At 42.3% G+C, this 23,048-nt stretch overlaps 1 protein-coding gene across 1 annotated transcript in view; it reads left to right on the forward strand.

Annotated features, from left to right (window-relative positions):
• Positions 1-8,526, forward strand: part of SLC25A43 (solute carrier family 25 member 43) — a gene marked incomplete at both ends in the record, with an annotated part of 34,640 nt that extends 26,114 nt beyond the window's left edge. The window contains 2 exons of the mRNA XM_079727318.1: positions 7,354-7,488; positions 8,326-8,526. Of these exons, the coding sequence (XP_079583444.1) occupies positions 7,354-7,488; positions 8,326-8,526 (336 nt within the window). The remainder of the gene's footprint in view (positions 1-7,353; positions 7,489-8,325) is intronic.
• Positions 8,527-23,048: the final 14,522 nt, after the last annotated feature.

A 23,048-nucleotide genomic window follows, 5' to 3' on the forward strand; every position in this document is an offset into this window, starting at 1 on the left:
GTTGGAGCTGCTGTAACAGAAATCCATAGACTTGGTGGCTTAAACAACAAGCACTTATTTCTCACAGTTCTGGAGGCTGGGAAGTCCAAGATCAAGGTGCCAGCAGATTTGGTGTCTGGTGAGAACCCACTTTCAGTTTGCAAATGGCCACTTTTTTGCTGTGTTTCCCCCGTGGTGGAGTGAGAGACATTATCTCTCTTGTGTGTCTCCTTATAAGGGCACTAATCCCATTCATGACAGCTCCACCCTCATGACTTAATCACCTCCCAGAGGCCCTCACCTCCAAATACCATCACAGTGGGGGTTAGGGCTTCAATATATGAACTTTGGGGGTGCACAAACATTTAGTCCAAGGGGCAACCAGCAATATGGTTTGCCTTTGTGATCTGGGTATCTGTTTAGTATGACACTTGTAGAGGTATTTATTCATACCACACCATGAGCTCCAGTCTTAGCATAAAGAATTCATTTGGTGGGCATGCTGTGGCACCCACATTCAAGGACGATGTGTGGAAACAAGTCTGTCGAGGGCTGAGGTAGTCATCTCAGTCCTGGGCATCAGGAAACAGTGTAGCTTAGTGGGGTAGAGCTTGAATCTGAGTCAAACAGACCCAAATTCAGGTTGATGCTTTTTTTCATACAGTCTGTGATTTGGGAGATTTATCCTTTCTTGGGCTCCATTTTGCCATCTATAAACTTAGGCTAATAAGATAATACTACCCACTGCATGGGGCTTCTGTGAGGATTAAACGAGCTGGTACATGTCAAATGCTCAGTGTAATGCCTGGCACCTAACACTCTGTAAATATTGGCCATTATTTTACTTCATGGCCATCCATGTGGCTTACTTGAGCCCGGTCACGGGTAAACAGTTGTATTTGGGAAAAACTACTAGTGACACTGATATTAAGGGGAATTTTGTTTGACATTTAATGAGTGCCCAGTATGTGCAATGAAGGGTATTGGACCCCAAAGAGCTAAGACAGTGAGGAAGGCCTAGTGCCTGCTCGCATGAGCTTGCTGGCTGCCAGCCCAGAGACTGCATCCAGATAACTCATACCAGGTAGCCTGGACCACAGCAGAGGTCTAACCAATAACTAAGGGAGCACAAAACAGGAAAAGAACTTTGATTCAAACAAAGAAGCTATAAACTAATTATAAGGCAATCAAGGAAATGTGAACACTGATTAGATACATGATGATATTAAGGAAATATCATAGGTGTGGTAATGGTATTATATATTTCTATATATGTAATATACTTTATTTCATATTTTAGAGAAGAAGCCATTGTAGTTTCGAGAAACATAACTAAATTTAAATTAAACAGATAAATTAAAATTATGTCTTGCAAGGGATAGAGATGAAAAAAGATTGTCAATACACTGCTAATTGTTGCAGCTGGGTGGTGGAACTTTGCATTCATTTTACTAACCTCTCCACTTTTGTATATGTTTGATATTTTCCACAATAAAAAATGTTTTTAAAAAAAAAACAGGGACTTCCCTGGCGGTCCAGTGGTTAGGACTCTGCGCTTCCACTGCAGGGGGCGTGGGTTTGATCCCTGGTCAGGGATCCTGCATGCCGCATGGTGCAGCCAAAAAACAAACAAACAAACAAACAAACACAGAAAGAGGTAAATTTCAAGAAAAGTAGGGAAGGAGACAAAGGAAGAGGGAGCAAGGAAACAAGCAGCTCTAATCACAGCATCAAGAAGTTTCAAGATGAGGTGGCATCTGACCTGGACCTGGGTGAGGAGGATTGTGCCCATCAGAAAAAGTATATGTAATATTCAGGAGGTAATGGGTGTGACTGGATGTAGGGTTCCTGGGGTGGGGGTAGGTATTAGTCAAGGTTCTCCAGAGAAACAGAACCCATAAGATGTATATATGTAGAGAGAGAGAGAGATGGATTTTAGTTACTTGGCTCACATCTGAAACCCGCATGGTGGGCCAGCAGACTGGAGATGTTGCAGTTCAAGTCCAAAGGCAGACTGCAGGCAGAATTCCCTCTTTCTCAGGGCACCTCAGTCTTTTTGCCTCTTAAGGCCTTCAACTAACTGGATGAGGCCCACCCACATTATGAAGGGTAATTTGCTTTACTCAAAGTCTAGTGATTCTTTTTTTTAAGTTGAAATATAGCTGATTTACAATGTTGTGTTAGTTTCAGGTGTACAACAAAGTGATTCTGTTTTATATATCTTCTTTTTCAGATTCTTTTTCCTTATAGGTTATTACAAAATATTGTGTATAGCTCCTTGTTGGTTATCTATTTTATATACAGTAGTATGTATATGTTAATCCCAAACTCCTAATTTATCAAATTAACAAAGTCTAGTGATTTAAATGTTAATCTCATCTACAGAATCCCTTTACAGTAATATCCAGACTGGTATTTAACCAAATAGCTGGGTACTGACGGCGGCCTAGCCAAGTTGACACATGAAACTAACCATCACAGGGTGATAGTGGGAAATGATACTGGGAAGACAGGTGGGGGCCAAACTGTAGAGAGTTTCGAATTCTGTTAAGTTTTCTTTGGAAAACACTCCTTCTGGAAGTCTTTCTTTGGAAAATTGGGGGTTGGTGAAGGTTTCGAAACAAAGCAATGACAGCATCTGATGAGTTTTGAGTGGTACCTGGCTGCTGTGTGCAGGATGGATTGGAGAGGGCAGAGACTGGAGACGAAGGGATGGGTAAGCAAAGTCTGGTCCTCACTCAAGAGAGATGAGAGGTACTGGCAGTGGAACTGCAAAGTGTCTGAAGCATAGAATGTAATGCAGGAAGGAACAGGAGATCAGACTGAGAAGCAGGCAGAGACCAGGTCATGGAGGGCCTGGTAAGCCAGATGAAAGAGTCTGGACTTCATTCTGAGGGCAACAGGGGCACCCTGAAGAGTTGAAGTCAAGGAGTAACCGTATCAGCTCACCCTGGCCGCTCTGTGGGGAATAAGGGCGGGTAGACGAGCCAGCAGCGGTTGTGGTGAAGGTGAGAGATGATGTGGCTTGGACAAGGGTGATGATAGTGGGAAGAAAGAAAAGTGGACAGATTTGGGATACATTTGGAGCACTGGAACTAGCTGGTGAGAAATGAGATAGCAGAAGGTGAGAGATGAAGAGAACTTAAGGGTGACTCCAGTTTTGGGCCTGATCAAATAGGTCAATGGCGGTGCCATTTCCTGACATGAGGACAACTAGAGACAGTCAGGGTTGGGGTGGAGTTCTGAGTAGGACATACAAAGTTTGAGGTGTTTGTTAGACTTTCGAGTGGAGATGTCAAGTAGATAGTTGGTTACACGATCCTGTGGCTCAGAGGAGAGAGGGGGACAGAGGAGAACAGAAAGAAGGCCAGTGCAGTTGAAGTGTAGTATGTGAGCAAGAGAGTGACACAAAATGAAACTGAAAATATGTACGGGGGCAGGTCACTCAGGGCCTGAGCCTTTGAGTCTTGAGTCGTGTGCTACAGCCATCTCCTACTGGCTCAGGAGAGCTGATTATTAAATTGCAGCAAATTTGGGAGCTGGTTGACCTCACAGTTGGTAGCCTGCAATCTGCCACGGTGGGAGTATTTACACCATTGAGGTCAGCAAATGCTACAAGTCAGGGCTTCCCCCGCCCACAGAACCAGTTGTTAAATATTTACTACTATATTACCGCTGCAGCTTACAGACAACAGTAAGAAATTTATATTTTATCCTAAGTGGCTTTAATAAAGCCATTAAAATATTTTAAGCAGGTGAATAAAATGAGTTGATTTTTTTTAATCACTCTAGCTGCTCTATAGAGAGGGAGGGCAAGGAGTTTCAAACTTTTTATGTCCCAAGGAGACTACTAAGGAAGCTGTTGCGGTGGTCCATGTGAGCACTGATGGTGGCTTGGCGGTGAAGGTGGAGTGAAGGAGAGACATTTGGAAGATTGTTAGGGTCCTAAGATTGACTACAGATGGCCCCCGATTCATCACAAATTGATTATAAGTGACCTGTCATATAACTCATGTATATGAGTTATACATGAGTTAGACACTTGGTTAGTGTCTTCTGTTTTAGTTGTGGTAGGGGGTCTCAGGTTGCAAAATTATTACCTTGACTCATGACTGGGGGCTTTTTGCAATTTTACTGGAAACCGGCAGAAAATAAATCAATAGTATTATCTCACAGCAAGAATAAGACAGTTAATTTCCTACATGAACACAATCTCCTTTTTCCAATATTTCTTACAGTAGCAGGAGGAGCTTCAAGTCTTGTGATTAGGCTGATTCTTTCTAAGGGAAAGGAGGCTTAATATCTGTTTGACAGCAGTTCCTTCTCGATGGGGTAAATGCTTTAAAATAAGACATTCGCCAAAGCCCCCTGACCATTTTGGTTCCTGTAACTCCAGGCTGGAGACTCAGCTTGTTCATTTCATATCCTGTTTCTCATACTCTGGTCTGTGCTTGGTTGTTACTGTACCTCAAAGGGAAGACCAAACCCCAAAGTTCACCCTTCGCCCTGATAGAGGACAGGAATCCCTTTTCCTACAGAGCTGAACTTCTAGTTGAGGGTAGGAGCAGACCAGTAAAGAAAGTAAATAATTACACCAACTATTAAAAGGCAGGGAAGAGATATAGGTCTGGTCAGAATCAGTTCAGTGAAGTCATGGAGACAGATGCCACAGTGAGTGAGTAGAGCAGTGAGTGGGGAGGTGGGAAGGGTTGTGCCTCAGCAGGTGAATGGATAACCAAACATCCACACAATGCAATACGACTCAGCAATAAAGAAGAAACTAGTGATGAACACAACATGGGTGAATCTCAAAGACATTGTACTGAGTGAAAGAAGCCCGTCTCAAAAGGTTACATGCTGTCTGTTTCCATTTATATGACATTCTCGAAGGGCAAAACTGTGAGAACAGAGAACAGATCAATGGCTGCCAGAGCTGGGGGTGGGGGAGGCCTTGACTACAGACAGGCAACACAGGAGAATTCTGGGGGCTGATGGAGCAGTTCTGTATCCTGATTGTGAGGGTGGTCACACAGATCTATACATGTGTTAAAACTCATATAACTAACTCTATACCAAAACAAGGTAACTTTACTGTATGTTACTTTGGGAATGAGCTTGGGCAGTGTCTATAGGACAAAGATTGGAGGAAGGAGTTGTTTTTAATTTGGGAGGGACTTGAGTTTATTCCTCTGCGAGGGGGGAAAATCAGGTCTCTTGAGAAAGGTGCCCAAGAGGAATTCAACGGTGTGAGATCCAGGGCACCAGTGGGAAGAAAAGATGATCTATTTTCCCTACGAACTGGGAGGCAGGGTCGCCTGTCTAGGGTGGAGGACACGGTGTGGCGTGCGGGGCATTGAGGGATGTGGTAAGGTTGGGAAGAGCCACTGTGAGGAATGGGAAAGGATGCTTCCAGGGCTCGCTCTGCAGTATGAGGATCCAGCAGAGGTTAGAGGCCTCAAAGCTTTGGTGGCACCGACCTGCCCCTTTGTGGATTCATGTTCAGAGGCTTGGAGCAGAGAAGGGGTTGGTGGGGAGGGGGGCATGGAGATCAGCTGAAAGACAAAGGATTTCGAGACTAGGAACAAAAAGAAGTGCTGGGAGGACAAAAAAGGAGGACCGTGAAGCCAGCAGGGAAGTGGTGGCCTGGGAGACAAGGGAGAGGGCGTGTGACTAGAGGGGTTAGTGATCTGAACGATGGCGATTAAGAGGCATCAGGGAGGGCTTCCCTGGTGGCGCAGTGGTTGAGAGTCCGCCTGCCGATGCAGGGGACACGGGTTCGTGCCGCGGTCCGGGAAGATCCCACATGCCGCAGAGTGGCTGGGCCCATGAGCCATGGCTGCTGAGCCTGCGCGTCCGGAGCCTGTGCTCTGCAACGGGAGAGGCCACAGCAGTGAGAGGCCCGTGTACCGCAAAAAAAAAAAAAAAAAAAGAGGCATCAGGGAGCGGGGCAGCTGGATGGATGAGGAGACTGGTCCGAGCAGTTCTGAAGTGTAAGATTTCAGAAGTGGAGACAGAAGACTAATAGGTCAGGTAAGGGATTTGATTGATATTTAGAATAATTTCTACATAATAGTAATAGCAGCACTAGCTCATATTTATTGATCCTTTCCATGTGCCTGACACCGCTGAGTGCTTTGCATTCACATCTCATTCATTCTCACAGCAGATACTTTCCTTATTTTCCAAATAACGAAACTGAGTCTCAAAAAGGTTAGGTGAGTTGCCCAGGGTCACATGGCCAGTAAGTAAGTGGGGCAGCCATGGGCTAGAACCCAGCCTGTCCGACTCCAGAGTTTATGCTTTTCCGACTCTTATACTCTACTGCCTTGCCCACATGGAAGAGCTTGATTCCATTGCAATAAAATGCTATACTAGCCTCAGCTAGACATTTCAGAAACGAACCAAAGTAGGTGCGTAGCTTGAGGTAAACTTGTCACCATTTCTGAAAGCCAGCTATGAGGGGCTGTCCCCCTCACAGTGAACAAATAGAGTCCATTTGCGTATAGATGGTATAGTGAAAAGTTATTTCATCTGATCGTAAAATTGTTTTTCTAAAGGACAAAAAAGTTACTTTCAAAGATGGGGCATTTTGGTGGTCAGTCAGGATGGTACTGGGGGTGATGATGAAATCCATGGGGTGGCCAAAGGGGTGTAAAGGTGAGGATCACTGAAGCCGAGGTCCAGAAACTAGGAATGGGAAGGCTTGTGACTACAGATGCTGAAGTTCCCTACGACGGTGGTGAGTGTGGAAGATGGGGAGCTACCAGGTGTCACAGGCCTCAGTGAATGTGGAAGAGTGGCCAGGAGGCCAGTAGCTGAGAGCATGGACCAGGAGTGTGGTTCAGTGGCACGAGCCCCAGCTGAGAGCTTTTGGCATGAGAGCAGCAGAGTCAGGGTCTGGGAACAGAAAGAGGGAGCTGGAAGAATGCCCTGCCCTCTGCTCCCCAGCCTAGGACATCTGTGATGTGGGGAGATGAGCAGCCCCCACTTGAGAACTTCACAGAGGAGGAATTGGTTAAGACAAGGAAACAGAAGTCACTTAAAAAAAGATGAAGGGCCTGAGAGGTGTCTACCACATCCAACGGGCATAGTTAGGGAGGCAATGATAAGTGTGAAGTTGAGTCCATCCCAAATGGCTGCTTCCTTCCAAGAAAAAATAGCCACAAATATGTGAATGGGGTGTCATGGCTTTACTGCATGTTAATATTCATTCTAAGCCCACGGAACCGGTAGAGCCCCGTGGCAGCCATTCTTTATCATCATCTTGGCCAGGACATTGCATCCAGAGCCCAGACTTGAGACCTTGACTATTTGACTAGAACCATTATTTCCCAGTGACTAAATCACCTCATCCCATCTTCTGTTTCCTGCCAGGCTCAGAGCTCCTACCTTCCCCACTGTGGAGGAGTAGATGTCCATTTCTCAGGAGCAGTGGACTGCTTCCGGCAGATAGTGAAAGCCCAAGGGGTCCTGGGGCTCTGGAATGGATTGGCAGCCAACTTACTGAAGGTGAGAGGAGTGGTGAGTCTACTGCTTGTCTGCCTCTTTCACTTCTACCCTGTTCTGTGCCTTTGCTGCTCCCCCTACAGTTTGCCTGGAAACATCTCTTCTAGCACAATGCAGGCTGGTTGTCAGCCCTGGAGAGTGGGGACCCTGTGCAGTGTTGGGGCATCTGACACCCCATCCCAGAGGAGCTGAGCATTTAGTGTAAAGGTTCCCAACATGTACGTTCATGGACTCCAAAGGGAACTTAACCCCCTATCCTAAAATTGTATGCAAAAATGTGTCTATATGGGCATCTGTGCATCCCTCTGTGGAGAGGATCCATAACTTTCATCATTTTCCCAAAGAACTCCATGACCAAAAAAAAAAAAAGTTAAGAACTGTGAACTAACCTTGGACTAACCTTGACGCAAAGTGATTCCTGATTCCAATCAAGACAAGCACATGTTGGGAATTCCCCAGCTGTCCAGTGGTTAGGACTCGGTGCTTTCACTGCTGGGCCCAAGTTTGATCCTTGGTTGGGGAACTGAGATCCTGCAAACCGCGAGGCGCAGCCAAAAAAAAGGACAAGCATATGTTGACAGGCAGTGTCAGACTGCCTACATGCATATCAACCCAGACCCAGGCTTCCCCAGGGCGTGCCCTTCAATGGTTCTGCCATTCCTCTCCCCAGCCCTCACTGGGCCAGCTTGCATTTTACCATCTTCCCTGATTCCAGAAAAGAATGACCATGTTGTACTGTCTACAGCCTTTATCTTAGTTTACCCTGATCCAAGTCGATTGCAGACGCATTGATGTTTTCTTTTAAGATTTTAACATGATTTTCATTTTCTTTTTAAACAGATAGTTCCATATTTTGGAGTTATGTTTGGCACCTTTGAGTTCTGCAAGAGAATCTGTCTTTACCAAAATGGTTACATCGTGTCTCCTCTGAGCTATAAATTGACCCCAGGGGTGGATCAGAGTTTGAAGCCCCAGGAATTACGGGAATTAAAGAAGTTTTTCAAAACTGGACAACTAAAGTCTAAAAAACCAACTCTTTAAAACTGAATGGAGCTAGAAGTGCACTGACTGAAGGTGTGTTGCAATCAGAGAGAAATGTAGCCTCAGAATTGTGCATGCATGGAGTGACAAGAGGGTGCTCCTGTCTGCTGCTCTTGGAAATGAGAAGATTCAGCCATACCTGAGCTCCAAACTGATGGCCCCATAAACACCTACGCCACCGAGGGTTTCCCAACATGGCCGTCGCAGGATGGCATCCCACCAGGTTTTACAACAGAACCTAGCAGTAGTGAAATGTGCAATTTACACTCTGAATGTAAGTAGGCAATTTACACAACACCAAAAAAGGGCATTGCCATGACTCCTCAGAGCAACATGTACTTGAAGTGGCTGGGCAGATACCACAACGGGAGCTCCACCACAGGCTCACAGATTACACCAACCCACAGCAGCCTAGTTTCACCCAGGTTCACTCCAGGCTTCCTGATACAGTCCTGGAACTCATAATCTTTGCTAATTTCTGAGTGCACACACCATGGTGTAAATTATGCCTTATCAGAAACTAAATGTAAACATTTAACATTTAAAAGTTACCAATGTCGAGGAGGAAAACAAGATGGCAGAGTAGAAGGACGTGCTCTCACTCCCTCTTACAAGAACACCAGAATCACAACAAGCTGCTGGACAAACATCGATAGGAAGACACTGGAACTCACCAAAAAAGATACCCCACATCCAAAGGCAAAGGAGAAGCCACAATGAGACGGAAGGAGGGACGCAATCACAGTAAAATCAAATCCCATAACTGGTGGGTGGGTGACTCACAGACTGGCGAATACTTATACCACAGAAGTCCTCCCACTGGAGTGGAGGTTCTGAGCCCCACATCAGGCTTCCCAACCTGAGGGTCCGGCAACGGGAGGAGGAATTCCTAGAGAATCAGACTTTGAAGCCTAGTGGGAATTGATTGAAGGACTTTGACAGGACTGGGGAAAAGAGAGTCTCCACTCTTGGAGGGCACACACAAAGCAGTGTGCACATCAGGACTCAGGGGAAGGAGCAGTGACTGCAGGGGAGACTGAACCAGACCTACCTGCTAGTGTTGGAGGGTCTCCTGCAGGGGAAGGGGGTGGCTCTATTTCACCATGGGGACAAGGATACTGGCAGCAGAAGTTCTGGGAAGTACTCCTTGGCTTGATCCCTCCCAGAGTCTGTCATTAGCCCCACCAAAAAGCCCAGGTAGGCTCCAGTGTTGGGTGGCCTCAGGCCAAACAACCAACAGGGAGGGAACCCAGCCCCACTGATCAACAGTCAAGTGGATTAAAGTTTTACTGAGCTCTGCCCACCAGAACAACAGTCAGCTCTACCCACCACCAGTCCCTCCCATCAAGCCCCTTAGATAGCCTCATTCACCAGAGGGCAGACAGCAGAAGCAAGAAGAACTACAATCCTGCAGCCTGTGGAACAAAAACCACATTCACAGAAAGATAGACAAGATGAAAAGGCAGAGGGCTATATACCAGATGAAGAAACAAGATAAAACCCCAGAAAAACAATGAAATGAAGTGGAGATAGGCAACCTTCCAGAAAAAGAATTCAGAATTATGATAGTGAAGATGATGCAGGACCTCAGAAAAAGAATGGAGGCAAAGATCGAGAAGATGCAAGAAATGTTTAACAAAGACCTAGAAGAATTAAAGAACAAACAAACAGAGATGAACAATACAATAACTGAAATGAAAACTACACTAGAAGGAATCAATAGCAGAATAACTGAGGCAGAAGAACAGATAAGTTACCTGGAAGACAGAATGGTGGAATTCACTGCTGCGGAACACAATAAAGAAAAAAGAATGAAAAGAAATGAAGACAGCCTAAGAGACCTCTGGGACAACATTAAACGCAACAACATTCGCATAATAGGGGTCCCAGAAGGAGAAGAGAGAGAGGAAGAACCAGAGATAATATTTGAAGAGATTATAGTCAAAAACTTCCTTAACATTGGAAAGGAAATAGCCACCCAAGTGCAGGAAGCACAGAGAGTCCCATACAGGATAAACCCAAGGAGAAACATGCCGAGACACATAGTAATCAACTTGGCAAAAAATTAAAGACAAAGAAAAATTATTGAAAGCAGCAAGGGGAAAATGACAAATAAAATACAAGGAAACTCCCATGAGGTTAACAGCTGATTTCTCAGCAGAAACTCTACAAGCCAGAAGGGAGTGACATGATATACTTAAAGTGATGACAGGGAAGAACCTACAACCAAGATTACTCTACCAAGCAAGGATCTCATTCAGATTTGAAGGAGAAATCAAAAGCTTTACAGACAAGCAAAAGCTAAGAGAATTCAGCACCACCAAACCAGCTCTACAACAAATGCTAAAGGAACTTCTCTAAGTGGGAAACACAAGAAAAGAAAAGGACCTACAGAAACAAGCCCAAAACAATTAAGAAAATGGTCATAGGAACATACATATCAATAATTACCTTAAACGTGAATGGATTAAGTGCTCCAACCAAAAGACACAGGCTTGCTGAATGGATACAAAAACAAGATGCATCTATATGCTGTCTACAAGAGACCCACTTCAGACCTAGGGACACATACAGACTGAGAGTGAGGGGATGGAAAAAGATATTCCATGCAAATGGAAATCAAAAGAAAGCTGGAGTAGCTATACTCAGATAAAGTAGACTTTAAAATAAAGAATGTTACAAGAGACAAGGAAGGACAGTACATAATGATCAATGGATCAATCCAAGAAGAAGATATAACAATTATAAATATATATGCACCCAACATAGGAGCACCTCAATACATAAGGCAACTGCTAACAGCTCTAAAAGAGGAAATCGAAAGTAACACAATAATAGTGGGGGACTTTAACACCTCACTTACACCAATGGACAGATCATCCAAAATGAAAATAAATAAGGAAACAGAAGCTTTAAATGACACAATAGACCAGATAGCTTTAATTGATATTTATGGGACATTCCATCCAAAAACAGCAGATTACACTTTCTTCTCAAGTGCCCATGGAACATTCTCCAGGATACATCACATCTTGGGTCACAAATCAAGCCTCAGTAAATTTAAGAAAATTGAAATCATATCAAGCATCTTTTCTGACCACAATGCTATGAGATTAGAAATCAATTACAGGGAAAAAAAACATAAAAAACAAACACACGGAGGCTAAATAATACGTTACTAAATAACCAAGAGATCAATGAAGAAATCAAAGAGGAAATCAAAAAATACCTAGAGACAAATGACAACGAAAACACGATGATCCAAAACCTATGGGATGCAGCAAAAGCATTTCTAACAGGGAAGTTTATAGCTATACAAGCCTACCTCAAAGAACAAGAAAAATCTCAAGTAAACAATCTAACCTTACACCTAAAGGAACTAGAGAAAGAAGAACAAACAAAACCCAACATTAGCAGAAGGAAAGAAATCATAAAAATCAGAGCAGAAATAAATGAAATAGAAACAAAGAAAACAATAGCAAAGATCAATAAAACTAAAAGCTGGTTCTTTGAGAAGATAAACAAAATTGATAAACCATTAGCCAGACTCATCAAGAAAAAGAGGGAGAAGACTCAAATCAATAAAATTAGAAATGAAAAAGGAGAAGTTACAACAGACACCACAGAAATACAAAGCATCCTTAGAGACTACTACAAGCAACCCTTTGTCAATAAAATGGAAAACCTGGAAGAAATGGACAAATTCTTAAAAAGGTATAACCTTCCAAGACTGAACCAGGAAGAAACAGAAAATATGAACAGACCAATCACAAGTAATGAAATTGAAACCGTGATTAAAAATCTTCCAACAAACAAGTCCAGGAACAGATGGCTTCACAGGTGAATTCTATCAAACATTTAGAGAAGAGCTAACACCTATCCTTCTCAAACTCTTCCAAAAAATTGTAGCAGAAGGAACACTCCCAAACTCATTCTATGAGGCCACCATCACCCTGTTACTAAAACCAGACAAAGATACTACAAAAAAAGAAAATTACAGACCAATATCACTGATGAATATAGATGCAAAAATCCTCAACAAAATACAAGCAAATAGAATCCAGCAACACATTAAAAGGATCATACACCACGAGCAAGTGGGATTCATCTCAGGGATGCAAGGATTCTTCAGTATATGCAAATCAATCAATGTGATACACCATATTAACAAATTGAAGAATAAACACCATATGATATCTCAATGGATGCTTTTGACAAAGTTCAACACCCATTTATGATAAAAACTCTCCAGAAAGTGGCCATAGAGGGAACCTATCTCAACATAATAAAGGCCATATATGACAAACCCACAGCAAACATCATTGTCAATGATAAAAAACTGAAAGCATTTCCTTGAAGATCAGGAATGAGACAAGGATGTCCACTCTCACCACTATTATTCAACATAGTTTTGGAAGTCCTAGCAATGGTAATCAGAGAAGAAAAAGAAATAAAAGGAATACAAATTAGAAAAGAAGAAGTAAAACTGTCACTGTTTACAGATGACATGATACTATACATAGAGAATCTTTGAAATGCCACCAGAAAACTACTAGAGCTAATCAATGAATTTGGTAAAGTTGCAGGATACAAAATTAATGCACAGAGATCTCTTGCATTCCTATACACTAATGATGAAAAATCTGAAAGAGAAATTATGGAAACACTCCCATTTACCATTGCAACAAAAAGAATAAAATACCTAGGAATAAACCTACCTAAGGAGACAAAAGACCCATATGCAGAAAACTATGACACTGATGAAAGAAATTAAAGATGATGCCAACAGATGGAGAGATATACCATGTTCTTGGATTGGGAGAATCAATGTTGTGAAAACATCTATACTACCCAAAGCAATCTACAGATTCAATGCAATCCCTATCAAATTACCAATGGCATTTTTTATGGAACTAGAACAAATCATCTTAAAATTTGTATGGAGACACAAAAGACCCTGAATAGCCAAAGCAGTCTTGGGGGAAAAAAACGGGGCTGGAGGAATCAGACTCCCTTACTTCAGACTATAATACAAAGCTACATTAACCAAGAAAATATGGTACTGGCACAAAAACAGAAACATAGATCAATGGAACAAGATAGAAAGCCCAGAGATAAACCCACGCACCTATGGTCAACTAATCTATGACAAAGGAGACAAAGATATACAATGGAGAAAAGACAGTCTCTTCAATAAGTGGTGCTGGGAAAACTGGACAGCTACATGTAAAAGTATGAAATTAGAACACTCCCTAACACCATACACAAAAATAAACTCAAAATGGATTCAAGACCTAAGTGTAAGACCAGATACTATAAAACTCTCAGAGGAAAACATAGGAAGAACACTCTTTGACATAAATCACAGCAAGATCTTTTTTGATCCACCTCCTAGAGTAATGGAAATAAAAACAAAAATAAACAAATGGGACCTAATGAAACTTCAAAGCTTTTGCACAGCAAAGGAAACCATAAACAAGATGAAAAGACAACCCGCAGAATGGGAGAAAATATTTGCAAACGAATCAACGGAGAAAGGATTAATCTCCAAAATATATGAACAGCTCATGCAGCTCAATATTAAAGAAACAAACAACCCAATCCAAAAATGGGCAAAAGACCTAAATAGACATTTCTCCAAAGAAGACATACAGATGGCCAAGAAGCACATGAAAAGCTGCTCAACATCACTAATTATTAGAGAAATGCAAATCAAAACTACAATGAGGTATCACCTCACACCAGTTAGAATGGGCATCAACAAAATATCTACAAACAATAAATGCTGGAGAAGGTGTGGAGAAAAGGGAACCCTCTTGCCCTGTTGTTGGGAATGTAAATTGATACAGCCACTATGGAGAACAGTATGGAGGTTCCTTAAAAAACTAAAAATAGAATTACATATGATCCAGCAATCCCACTACTGGGCATATAATTCAAAAAGACAGAGGCACCCCAATGTTCATTGCAACACTATTTACAATAGCCAGGTCATGGAAGCAACCTAAATGCCCATCGATGGACAAATGGATAAAGAAGCTGTGGTACATATATACAATGGAATATTACTCAGCCATAAAAAGGAACGAAATTGCATCATTTGTTGAGACGTGGATGGATCTAGAGCCTGTCATACAGAGTGAAGTAAGTCAGAAAGAGAAAAACAAATGTCGTTTATCAATGCATGTATGTGGAACCTAGAAAAATGGTACAGATGAACGGTTTGCAGGGCAGAATTTGAGACACAGATGTAGAGAACAAACGTATGGACACCAAGGGGGGAAAACCGCGGTGGGGTGGGGATGGTGGTGTGCTGAATTGGGCAATTGGGATTGACATGTATACACTGATGTGTATAAAATGGATGACTAATAAGAACCTGCAGTATAAAAAAACAAACAGACCAAAAAAACAACTAATACTAAACTTTCTTTGGGTTATTTGTATGGAAATATGTTAATATAAATGTTTCAGACATTACACGAAATTTCTAAAAATCTTATATGTTCTGGTATAATGTTATAAGTCATAATTCTAGTTATTACTTTAAAATGTGTATCTCCGAAATAACTAAGTTTCCTTGTCAATTGCATTATTATGAACTTTCATCAAATCTTTAACCGTGGTCATTTTTAAGTCTTTTGTCATTTACAGACAGTTCTGGGTGTACTCTGATGCTTTTGCAAAAATGTTCCTATAAAAGGGTTTCATCTTCAAGGAATTTATGGAAAAGACTGACAAGTACAGGTTTCTGGTAACTGACTATACTGCTGAAATGAATGAAGCATTTTCAGAACTCTAATGGAAAACTGATGAATTCATAAAAGTGCTAACAAAAGATCAAGATGAAAAAGAAATTAATTACATGGGACTGAGTGAACTGATGAGGATGATTATAATTTTTGTGACTTTATGTTTGAATAAAAAAAAAATCCCACAAGGACTCAGAGGCAGAAAATATACACATCAATTTTCACTGCAAAGTAAAGGAGCTGTTACAGTGGAGGATTCCTGGACTGAATGTCAATATTATGACATAGTATGAGTGTGTTTCGTGTTTGGTAATTGCAGTCATTGTTGCTTTTGTTGTGGTCATCCATTTACAATGCTTGGTGTCAGTTTATCTCTTGTAAAAATAAAATGCAGTGTGTGTGTGTGTATGTGTGTGTGTGTGTGTGAAAATAAAAATAAAAATGAGGAACTGAGAAAAAAAATAAATTACAAAAAAAACCCCAAAAGTTACCACTGTCAGAGTAGAACCATCCTTCTTTATTTAATTTGAAGCATCCTAGGCTTAGAATCTTGTGTTTCTGGAAGGTAGTTTATACCATGACTGCTTCATCATGCCCCAGAAGACCTTCTTTCAGTTGAAGTCATGTATAGTTCAAGTGGCCTGAATTCTCTGCCTTTTTAACTTGCTTCACAAGCCTACCCTGAAAATAAATTATTTAGTCAACTTATTCTCACAACATGTCCCAGTTGCCTAGAAAGGATCAAATAGAACATTGGACGTACACACATACACATACACACACACACACACACACACACACACAATGTAACTAAACAAAAAACACTTCAGTCTAATCATCTCTACTAAATTAAAAAAAATTTTTTTAAACCTTGGTGTTCTATGCCAAGTTTATGTAACTGTACATTTTGAATAGTGCCTATCTATACATTAAAAAACTATCTAATATTAAGTTGTTAATTTATACACACAGAGAGAGAGACTTGCAGTATGTTGAAAGTATTTTTCCCTATTAAATTTATTTTCCAAAGAAAAATGATGTTGGTCATTTATTACTAATCTGAGTTGTAAAACTATGGCTATCCATATATACTGGCCAAAATCTTTAAACTTCAGAAACCTGTCCTTATTGAAATATATCAAAATAACTCATTTTTCCAACCGCTGGGCAGACTGCGTTTTATGGGGAAGAGCAGTTAATACACACATGAAAATCTCATCTGTAACCCAATCTGTTAGAGTTTAGAGGGTAGCAAATTCTTAACCCAGAGTGACTCGTTCATGTTAGTTACTCTTGATTTTCCTTGAGGTGAACAACTTCTTAAAAAATTCTGAAAGCTGCAAAAAATTATTTTAAAACTCTAGTTCTGTTCCTGAAATGAACTTCCAGCTCTTTGCATTTTCTCAGAGGTATGAAGGAAGTGTTCTGCTTTTCCGCCTTATGGCTGGCAGTGGGCACCACAAAACTGGGCTAAGTACTTTAGGAGGATTGTAAAGATGTGTGATGCAATATATATATATTTTAATTTTTAAATAAATTTATTTATTTTATTTATTTATTTTTGGCTGTGTTGGGTCTTGGTTGCTGCACGCAGGCTTTTTCTAGTTGCAGCGAGCGGGGGCTACTCTTCGTTGCAGTGCACGGGCTTCTCATTGCGGTGGCTTCTCTTGTTGCGGAGCACGGGCTCTAGGCACGCGGGCTTCAGTAGTTGTGGCTCGCAGGCTCTAGAGCACAGGCTCAGTAGTTGTAGCACACGGGCTTAGTTGCTCCGCGGCATGTGGTGTCTTCCCGGAACAGGGCTCGAACCCGTGTCCCCTGCATTGGCAGGCGGATTCTTAACCACTGTGCCACCAGGGAAGCCCAGTATTTTTCTTACTATTAATAAAATCTAACATGTATTGAATGCTTACTATGTACTAGACTGTTAAGCATACATTATCTCATTTAATTGTCCCTATAGTCCTTCAAGGTACAGGTACCATTATCATTCCCATTTTACACCAGAAGTCATGGAAATCTGGAGAGGTTAAGCAACTTACCCAAGGCCTGACAGCAAGTGGCAGAGCCAGTATCTGAACTCTAGCAGTTTGGCTGCAGAGCCCACCCTCTTGACCACTGGGCCAAATTACCTCTCTCTTACTTTGTCCCAGATTCCCAAACTCAGATGCTCAATCCATTCAATCCTATAGATACAAAGGAACAGAGCCACAGAATCTTAGAATTAGATGGGTGCAGAACTCTCTTCCCAGCCAACATAGCAATCTCGTCTACAGTGTCCCTAACAAGTGGCCATTTTACCCCAACTCTTAACATTTCCAGTGACAAGAAGTTCCCCACATCGTAAAGCAACCCATTCCACCTTTAAGTCGCTCTTTTGTTTGTTTGTTTTGTTTTGTTTTTTTGCCACACCATGCGGCTTGTGGGATCTTGGTTCCCCAACCAGGGATTGAGCCCAGGGCCCCAGCAGAGAAAGCACAGAGTCCTAACCACTGGACCACCAGGGAATTCCTAAGCAGCTCATATTTTAGAAAGTTATTTCTTGTTCAGCTGAAGTCTACCTTTGTGACACTTCTAACAGCTGGTGTTGATTCCATATAGAATGCCTTATTCTCTTCCACCTGACAGCCCTTCAATTATGAAAACAGTCATGATGGCCCTCCTTCACCCAAAGCTCTTTCCCAGTTAAATCTCTCTCATTCATTCAGCCATTTCTCATATGACATGTTTTGCAGGTACTTCACTTCCCTGACTGCATTCTTTGAATATGTTCCAGTTTGTTAACGTCCTCTTAAACATGGCATCCAGAAGTAAGCACAAAGCTCTATGGGCAGAGAATGGACTTGAGGACACGGGGAGGGGGGAGGGTAAGCTGGGACGAAGTGAGAGAGTGGCATGGACATATATACACTACCAAATGTAAAATAGCTAGCTAGTGGGAAGCAGCTACACAGCACAGGGAGATCAGCTTGGTGCTTTGTGACCACCTAGAGGGGTGGGATGGGGGGTGATAGGGAGGGTGGGAGGGAGACGAAAGAGGGAAGAGATATGGGAACATATGTATATGTATAGCTGATTCACTTTGTTATAAAGCAGAAATTAACACATCATTGTAAAGCAATTATACTCCAATAAAGACGTTTAAATATATATATGCAGGGGCTTCCCTGGTGGCGCAGTGGTTGAGAGTCCGCCTGCTAATGTAGGGAACACGGGTTCGTGCCCCGGTCCGTGAAGATCCCACATGCCGCGGAGCGGCTGAGCCTGTGAGCCATGGCCGCTGAGCCTGCATGTCCAGAGCCTGTGCTCCGCAACGAGAGAGGCCACAACAGTGAGAGGCCCGCGTACCGCAAAAAAAAATTTTTTTAAATGTATATATACAATAAAATAAAATGGATAACCAACAAGGACCTACTGTATAGCACAGGGAAGTCTGCTCAGTATTCTGTAACAACCTAACTGGGAAAAATTTTTGAAAAACAATAGATACATGTATATGTATAACTGAATCACTTTGTTGTACACCTGAAACTAACACAACATTGTTAATCAACTGTACTCCAACATAAAATAAAAAGTTAAAAAAATTAAAACTTGGGGAAAAAAAAAAAAAAGCTCTATGGGTGGACCAGCAGAGGCCCAAATGGGACTAAAAGTCCCCTGATCTGTTGATGACCATCATCTTGACCCAATTCAAGACTCATTAGCATTTTTTGGCATTGCCAACTCACAGTCAAGTAAGACCCTCAGTTCTTTTTCACACATGCTCTAGCTCCTTATCCTTAAATGTCCTGCACTAAACAGAGCATTAGAAACCTTTATTGTGGTCCTTCCCATTTTATAAGCCTGGGTTTATTCTGGACTTTAGCCCTTCTGACTCAGTTCCCAGAGGTTTGTAATACTCTTTGGTCTTTGTCCTTGGAAGTCTAGCCCTCAATGTGTCATCTATATATGTACTTTAAAAATTTGAGCTCATCAGAGGATAACCTGGAAGGGCATTTAATTTATTATATATCTCTCCCTTTTTAATTTCTCATTGGAATTTGTCCAAATTGTACAGGTCTGAATTTTATCTTGGGAATCTCTCACCCTCCTGAGCTATCTTTCTGTTTGGAACTTGGCCAAGAGATCATATTTATCTTTTCTCTGATCCTTCTGAAGTCTAACACACACACACTCCACAGGTTAGTTAACCTATCTGACTATGCCGAGCCTTCTTTTGTTTGACAGATCCAGACCAGTCAGTCTTGGTCAGTTTCCCTTAGATTCTTGTCACTTTTACTTTGCTAACCAGATCTTCCTTATTTATTATCAGGATTAAGCCTAGTTTAGCAAGTTACCTCATTGCTTCTTCAGTGTTCTGAGAACTGTAATTATCAGCAAGAGAGTAAAGAATTTGTCCAGTGTGTTGCTATCAGAATAATGAAACCTACAGCAGATATTCAGATGGTTTTTGTCCCTGATCAACATTTCTAGTCTAGGTGATGGCTTTATGAAGTACTATTCATAGCTTTTATCTATCTAGGCAATCTCTAGATATGCTTCCACAATGACAATCATTTTCATCTCTCCCTTTCATTTTCATGGAATGTTTTTCACCCTCCCACCAATGAATTGTTCTCCTTCTATATGGTATCTCTCTGAACCAGGTTTACCCTTCCTTTTCCTGATGCCAGTCAGAAGTCCCATTCCATCAAGTTTGAACAATACCTATAAAATTGTGTTTTCTTGCTTGTATTGACATTTTACATTCACTTTATTACTCATACTCTGGGTGTGTTAGTACATAGATAACTGAGGCCTTAAGTATCATTTCTGACCCTCTTCCTTGTTTTTTCTGAGAGTTACTAGGCACTGCCTTAGCTTTAGTTTCTCCTTCTTAATTATACATGTATTCTACACAACTTCCAGAACACAATAGTTACTAACACAGAGCTCCCACTATGTCTCATTGGAGGAATTTGTTTTTGATGAATTGACTAGCCATATATCATTATCAACATCATTATCATTGACATTAATCTCTATTTTCCTGGACTCTTGCTACTGGTTTCTTTTTTTTTTCCTTTTGACGTTTCCATTTTTTTAACTTTCAGAAATAAAAACATTGCCCCCAAAAAACCAGTATAAAGAATTTCCATGTATCCTTCACTCAGCTGCTCTAAATGTTAACATCTTACATAACCACTATAACTAAAAGTACTATTGGTAGACTATTATTAACTAATCTACAGATATGTATCCAAATTTCAATAGTACCATCAATGTCCTTTTTCTGGTCCAGGATCCAGTCCAGGATCACACATTGCATTAACCTGTCATTCTCCTTAGTCTCCTTTAATCTGTGACAGTTCCTCAGTCTTTGTCTTTCATGACCTTGACACTTTTGAGAACATCTGACTTCTTGAGGTACATTTGGTCATTGGCAACCAGGAGAGCTCCAGCTCACAGTAGATTTAGCAAAATACCAAGTCATGACATGGACTCGCTTTTAGATGTATTTCAACTTCAGTAAAACTACACTTAAGCACCCAAAGACTGAAAAGGGACAAATTCTATGTAATTATTTGATCATCTTTTTGTGGAGAGAGAGAAATCTAACAGAACAATAAATGTGGAGGTGCTTGAAACAGTAAAAGAGCTTTGGACTAGAATATGGTAGGGACATCATGCTCAAAGGGAGTAGCAGATGTGGCCAATGAAAGGTAGAAAAAGGTACATAAGTGGCGGTAAGGTGGGTCAGGGTAATTAATATTTGAATAAAAATGCATTCATCAGAATGTCAAGAGTTCAGACTAGAAAGGTTTTGAATTGTATTTTGAAATGCATTCTAAAACCCACCTCCCTCTAAACAAAATGCTCCAGCGATTTTTTGTTTTAGCTGTTCATTCTCTCACCAGTAGAGGTAGAGGATTGGCTACCACTTTCAGAGAACACACTCTGTCACTGAAATTGCACAGCAAGGTCATTTCTGTATCCAGCTGCATTTCTATTACAATCAGCTAACAAGAGCGTAGCAGCCTCTCGAGAATACAGGTCAAAGATAGCCCCCAGGATCAACAAAGCTGGAGTGAAAATTTCTCTCCTTTGAAAACTTGCTGTGTGTGCTCAACACTTCGGATTGTTGGGGATCTTGGGAAGTCTAAGGAATTGCAAAGTATACTTAGAGGAAGGACCTGACATTCCTGGAGGAATCCTAGAATTGGGTCCTTTAACGGGCAGATCTGGAGAAGGTGGGAGAGGGTAAGAAAGTAAAGTGAGGGGTATGCCACCTATGTTTTCAGTGTGCTGGGTACCTAGGGCTCAGCTGCAGTTGGAGTTTTCAACAGTTATCCTTACTTTTATAAACATGGTTGTGATTACTTACATAGGATTTGTGATGACACTCTCAGCTCCTGTTCTGAATCTGAGAGAGTGTACTCAAGCTAACAAGTAGGTTTTTAAGGACATGTGTGGCAAATGCTCCCCCAGTGCAGAGATTAAGGGACTCAGAAAGCACTTGTCCCTTGACACAGTGGGTGTCAGTCTAGTTCTACTGATTCCTCTAAACTTTTCTGGAGTTCAGGAATCTACTCAATTCAAGAGCACTTTACCTGGGGGTCCAGGAACCCAAATACCAATCTAATTCACACAACCTCTTAACCTTAACGGTATAACCTCTATCTTTGGCTTCTGGCTAAAATAATTTCCCCACCCCCTACCGAGTTCTTTGGACTCTCCTCTGCCAATTCCCGGCAAAATCTCTGTTAAACTGCATTTGCAAACCGGGGTCTGGGGCACGCTGACGGTGTCCCACCTCTGCTGTTCCCCAGTTTCCTCTAGCTTCACCCATCAAGCTCCAGGGCAGTGATAGGTCTAGGGTGAGGACAGTGAGCCACTTGCCTTGGTACCAAATGTAAGCGGGCGCTAAACAACTCAGTAATCAAGACGAATGATTATTTTAATGCACTGTTTTATTTATTTATTTATTTATTCTTTTGCGGTACGCGGGCCTCTCACTGTCGTGGCCTCTCCCGTTGCGGAGCACAGGCTCCGGACGCGCAGGCTCAGCGGCCATGGCTCACAGGCCCAGCCACTCCACGGCATGTGGGATCTTCCCGGACCGGGGCACGAACCCGTGTCCCCTGCATCGGCAGGCGGGCTCTCAACCACTGCGCCACCAGGGAAGCCCTTAATGCCCTATTTTTAAATATCAAAAGGAATACAAAAATCCATGATGAACAACGTTTCGAAATTTATAATAAAGACAGGCTCCCATCTTGCACTTGTAGGGTCCTGCCTCACTTGCCTCACCCTCATTCCAGCCCTGGGGCTCCAAGTAAACTTTATTTACAAAAACAGGCGACTGGCCAGAGCGCCATACTTTGTCTATACGAATCTTTCTTTAAAATATTGCATTAAATATTCTTTATCTTGACCCAAGTTTGGGAGGGGGGTGTTTGTCTGTTCTTTGGAGTCCCCTTAAATATCGCGCCTCACCCTTGTCCAGGCACGTCGTGACCTCCCCCTCCCTCCGCGCCTCCAGGTCTCCCCCAGGGTCCCGCGTCCGGGCCGGGTACTCTCTGGGGCCGCCCCTTCCTCGGGCCGGGTCAGGCGCTGCGGGCGAGCCGGGTAGACGCGGAGGGCTGCCGGTGCCCGACTCCACGGCTCCTCCCTCCACGCGCTGAGCCACTCAGCGGCCCCGGCGTCCGCCTCCGACGCCGGCCGCCCGGGCGCCGGCCTCCCCTATATAAATCGGCCATTTGCTTCGCTCCGCCCCAGAGCCCCGGAGTC

The sequence above is a fragment of the Hyperoodon ampullatus genome (genome assembly GCF_949752795.1).
Source record: "Hyperoodon ampullatus genome assembly, chromosome: X".
NCBI lineage: Eukaryota > Metazoa > Chordata > Mammalia > Artiodactyla > Ziphiidae > Hyperoodon > Hyperoodon ampullatus.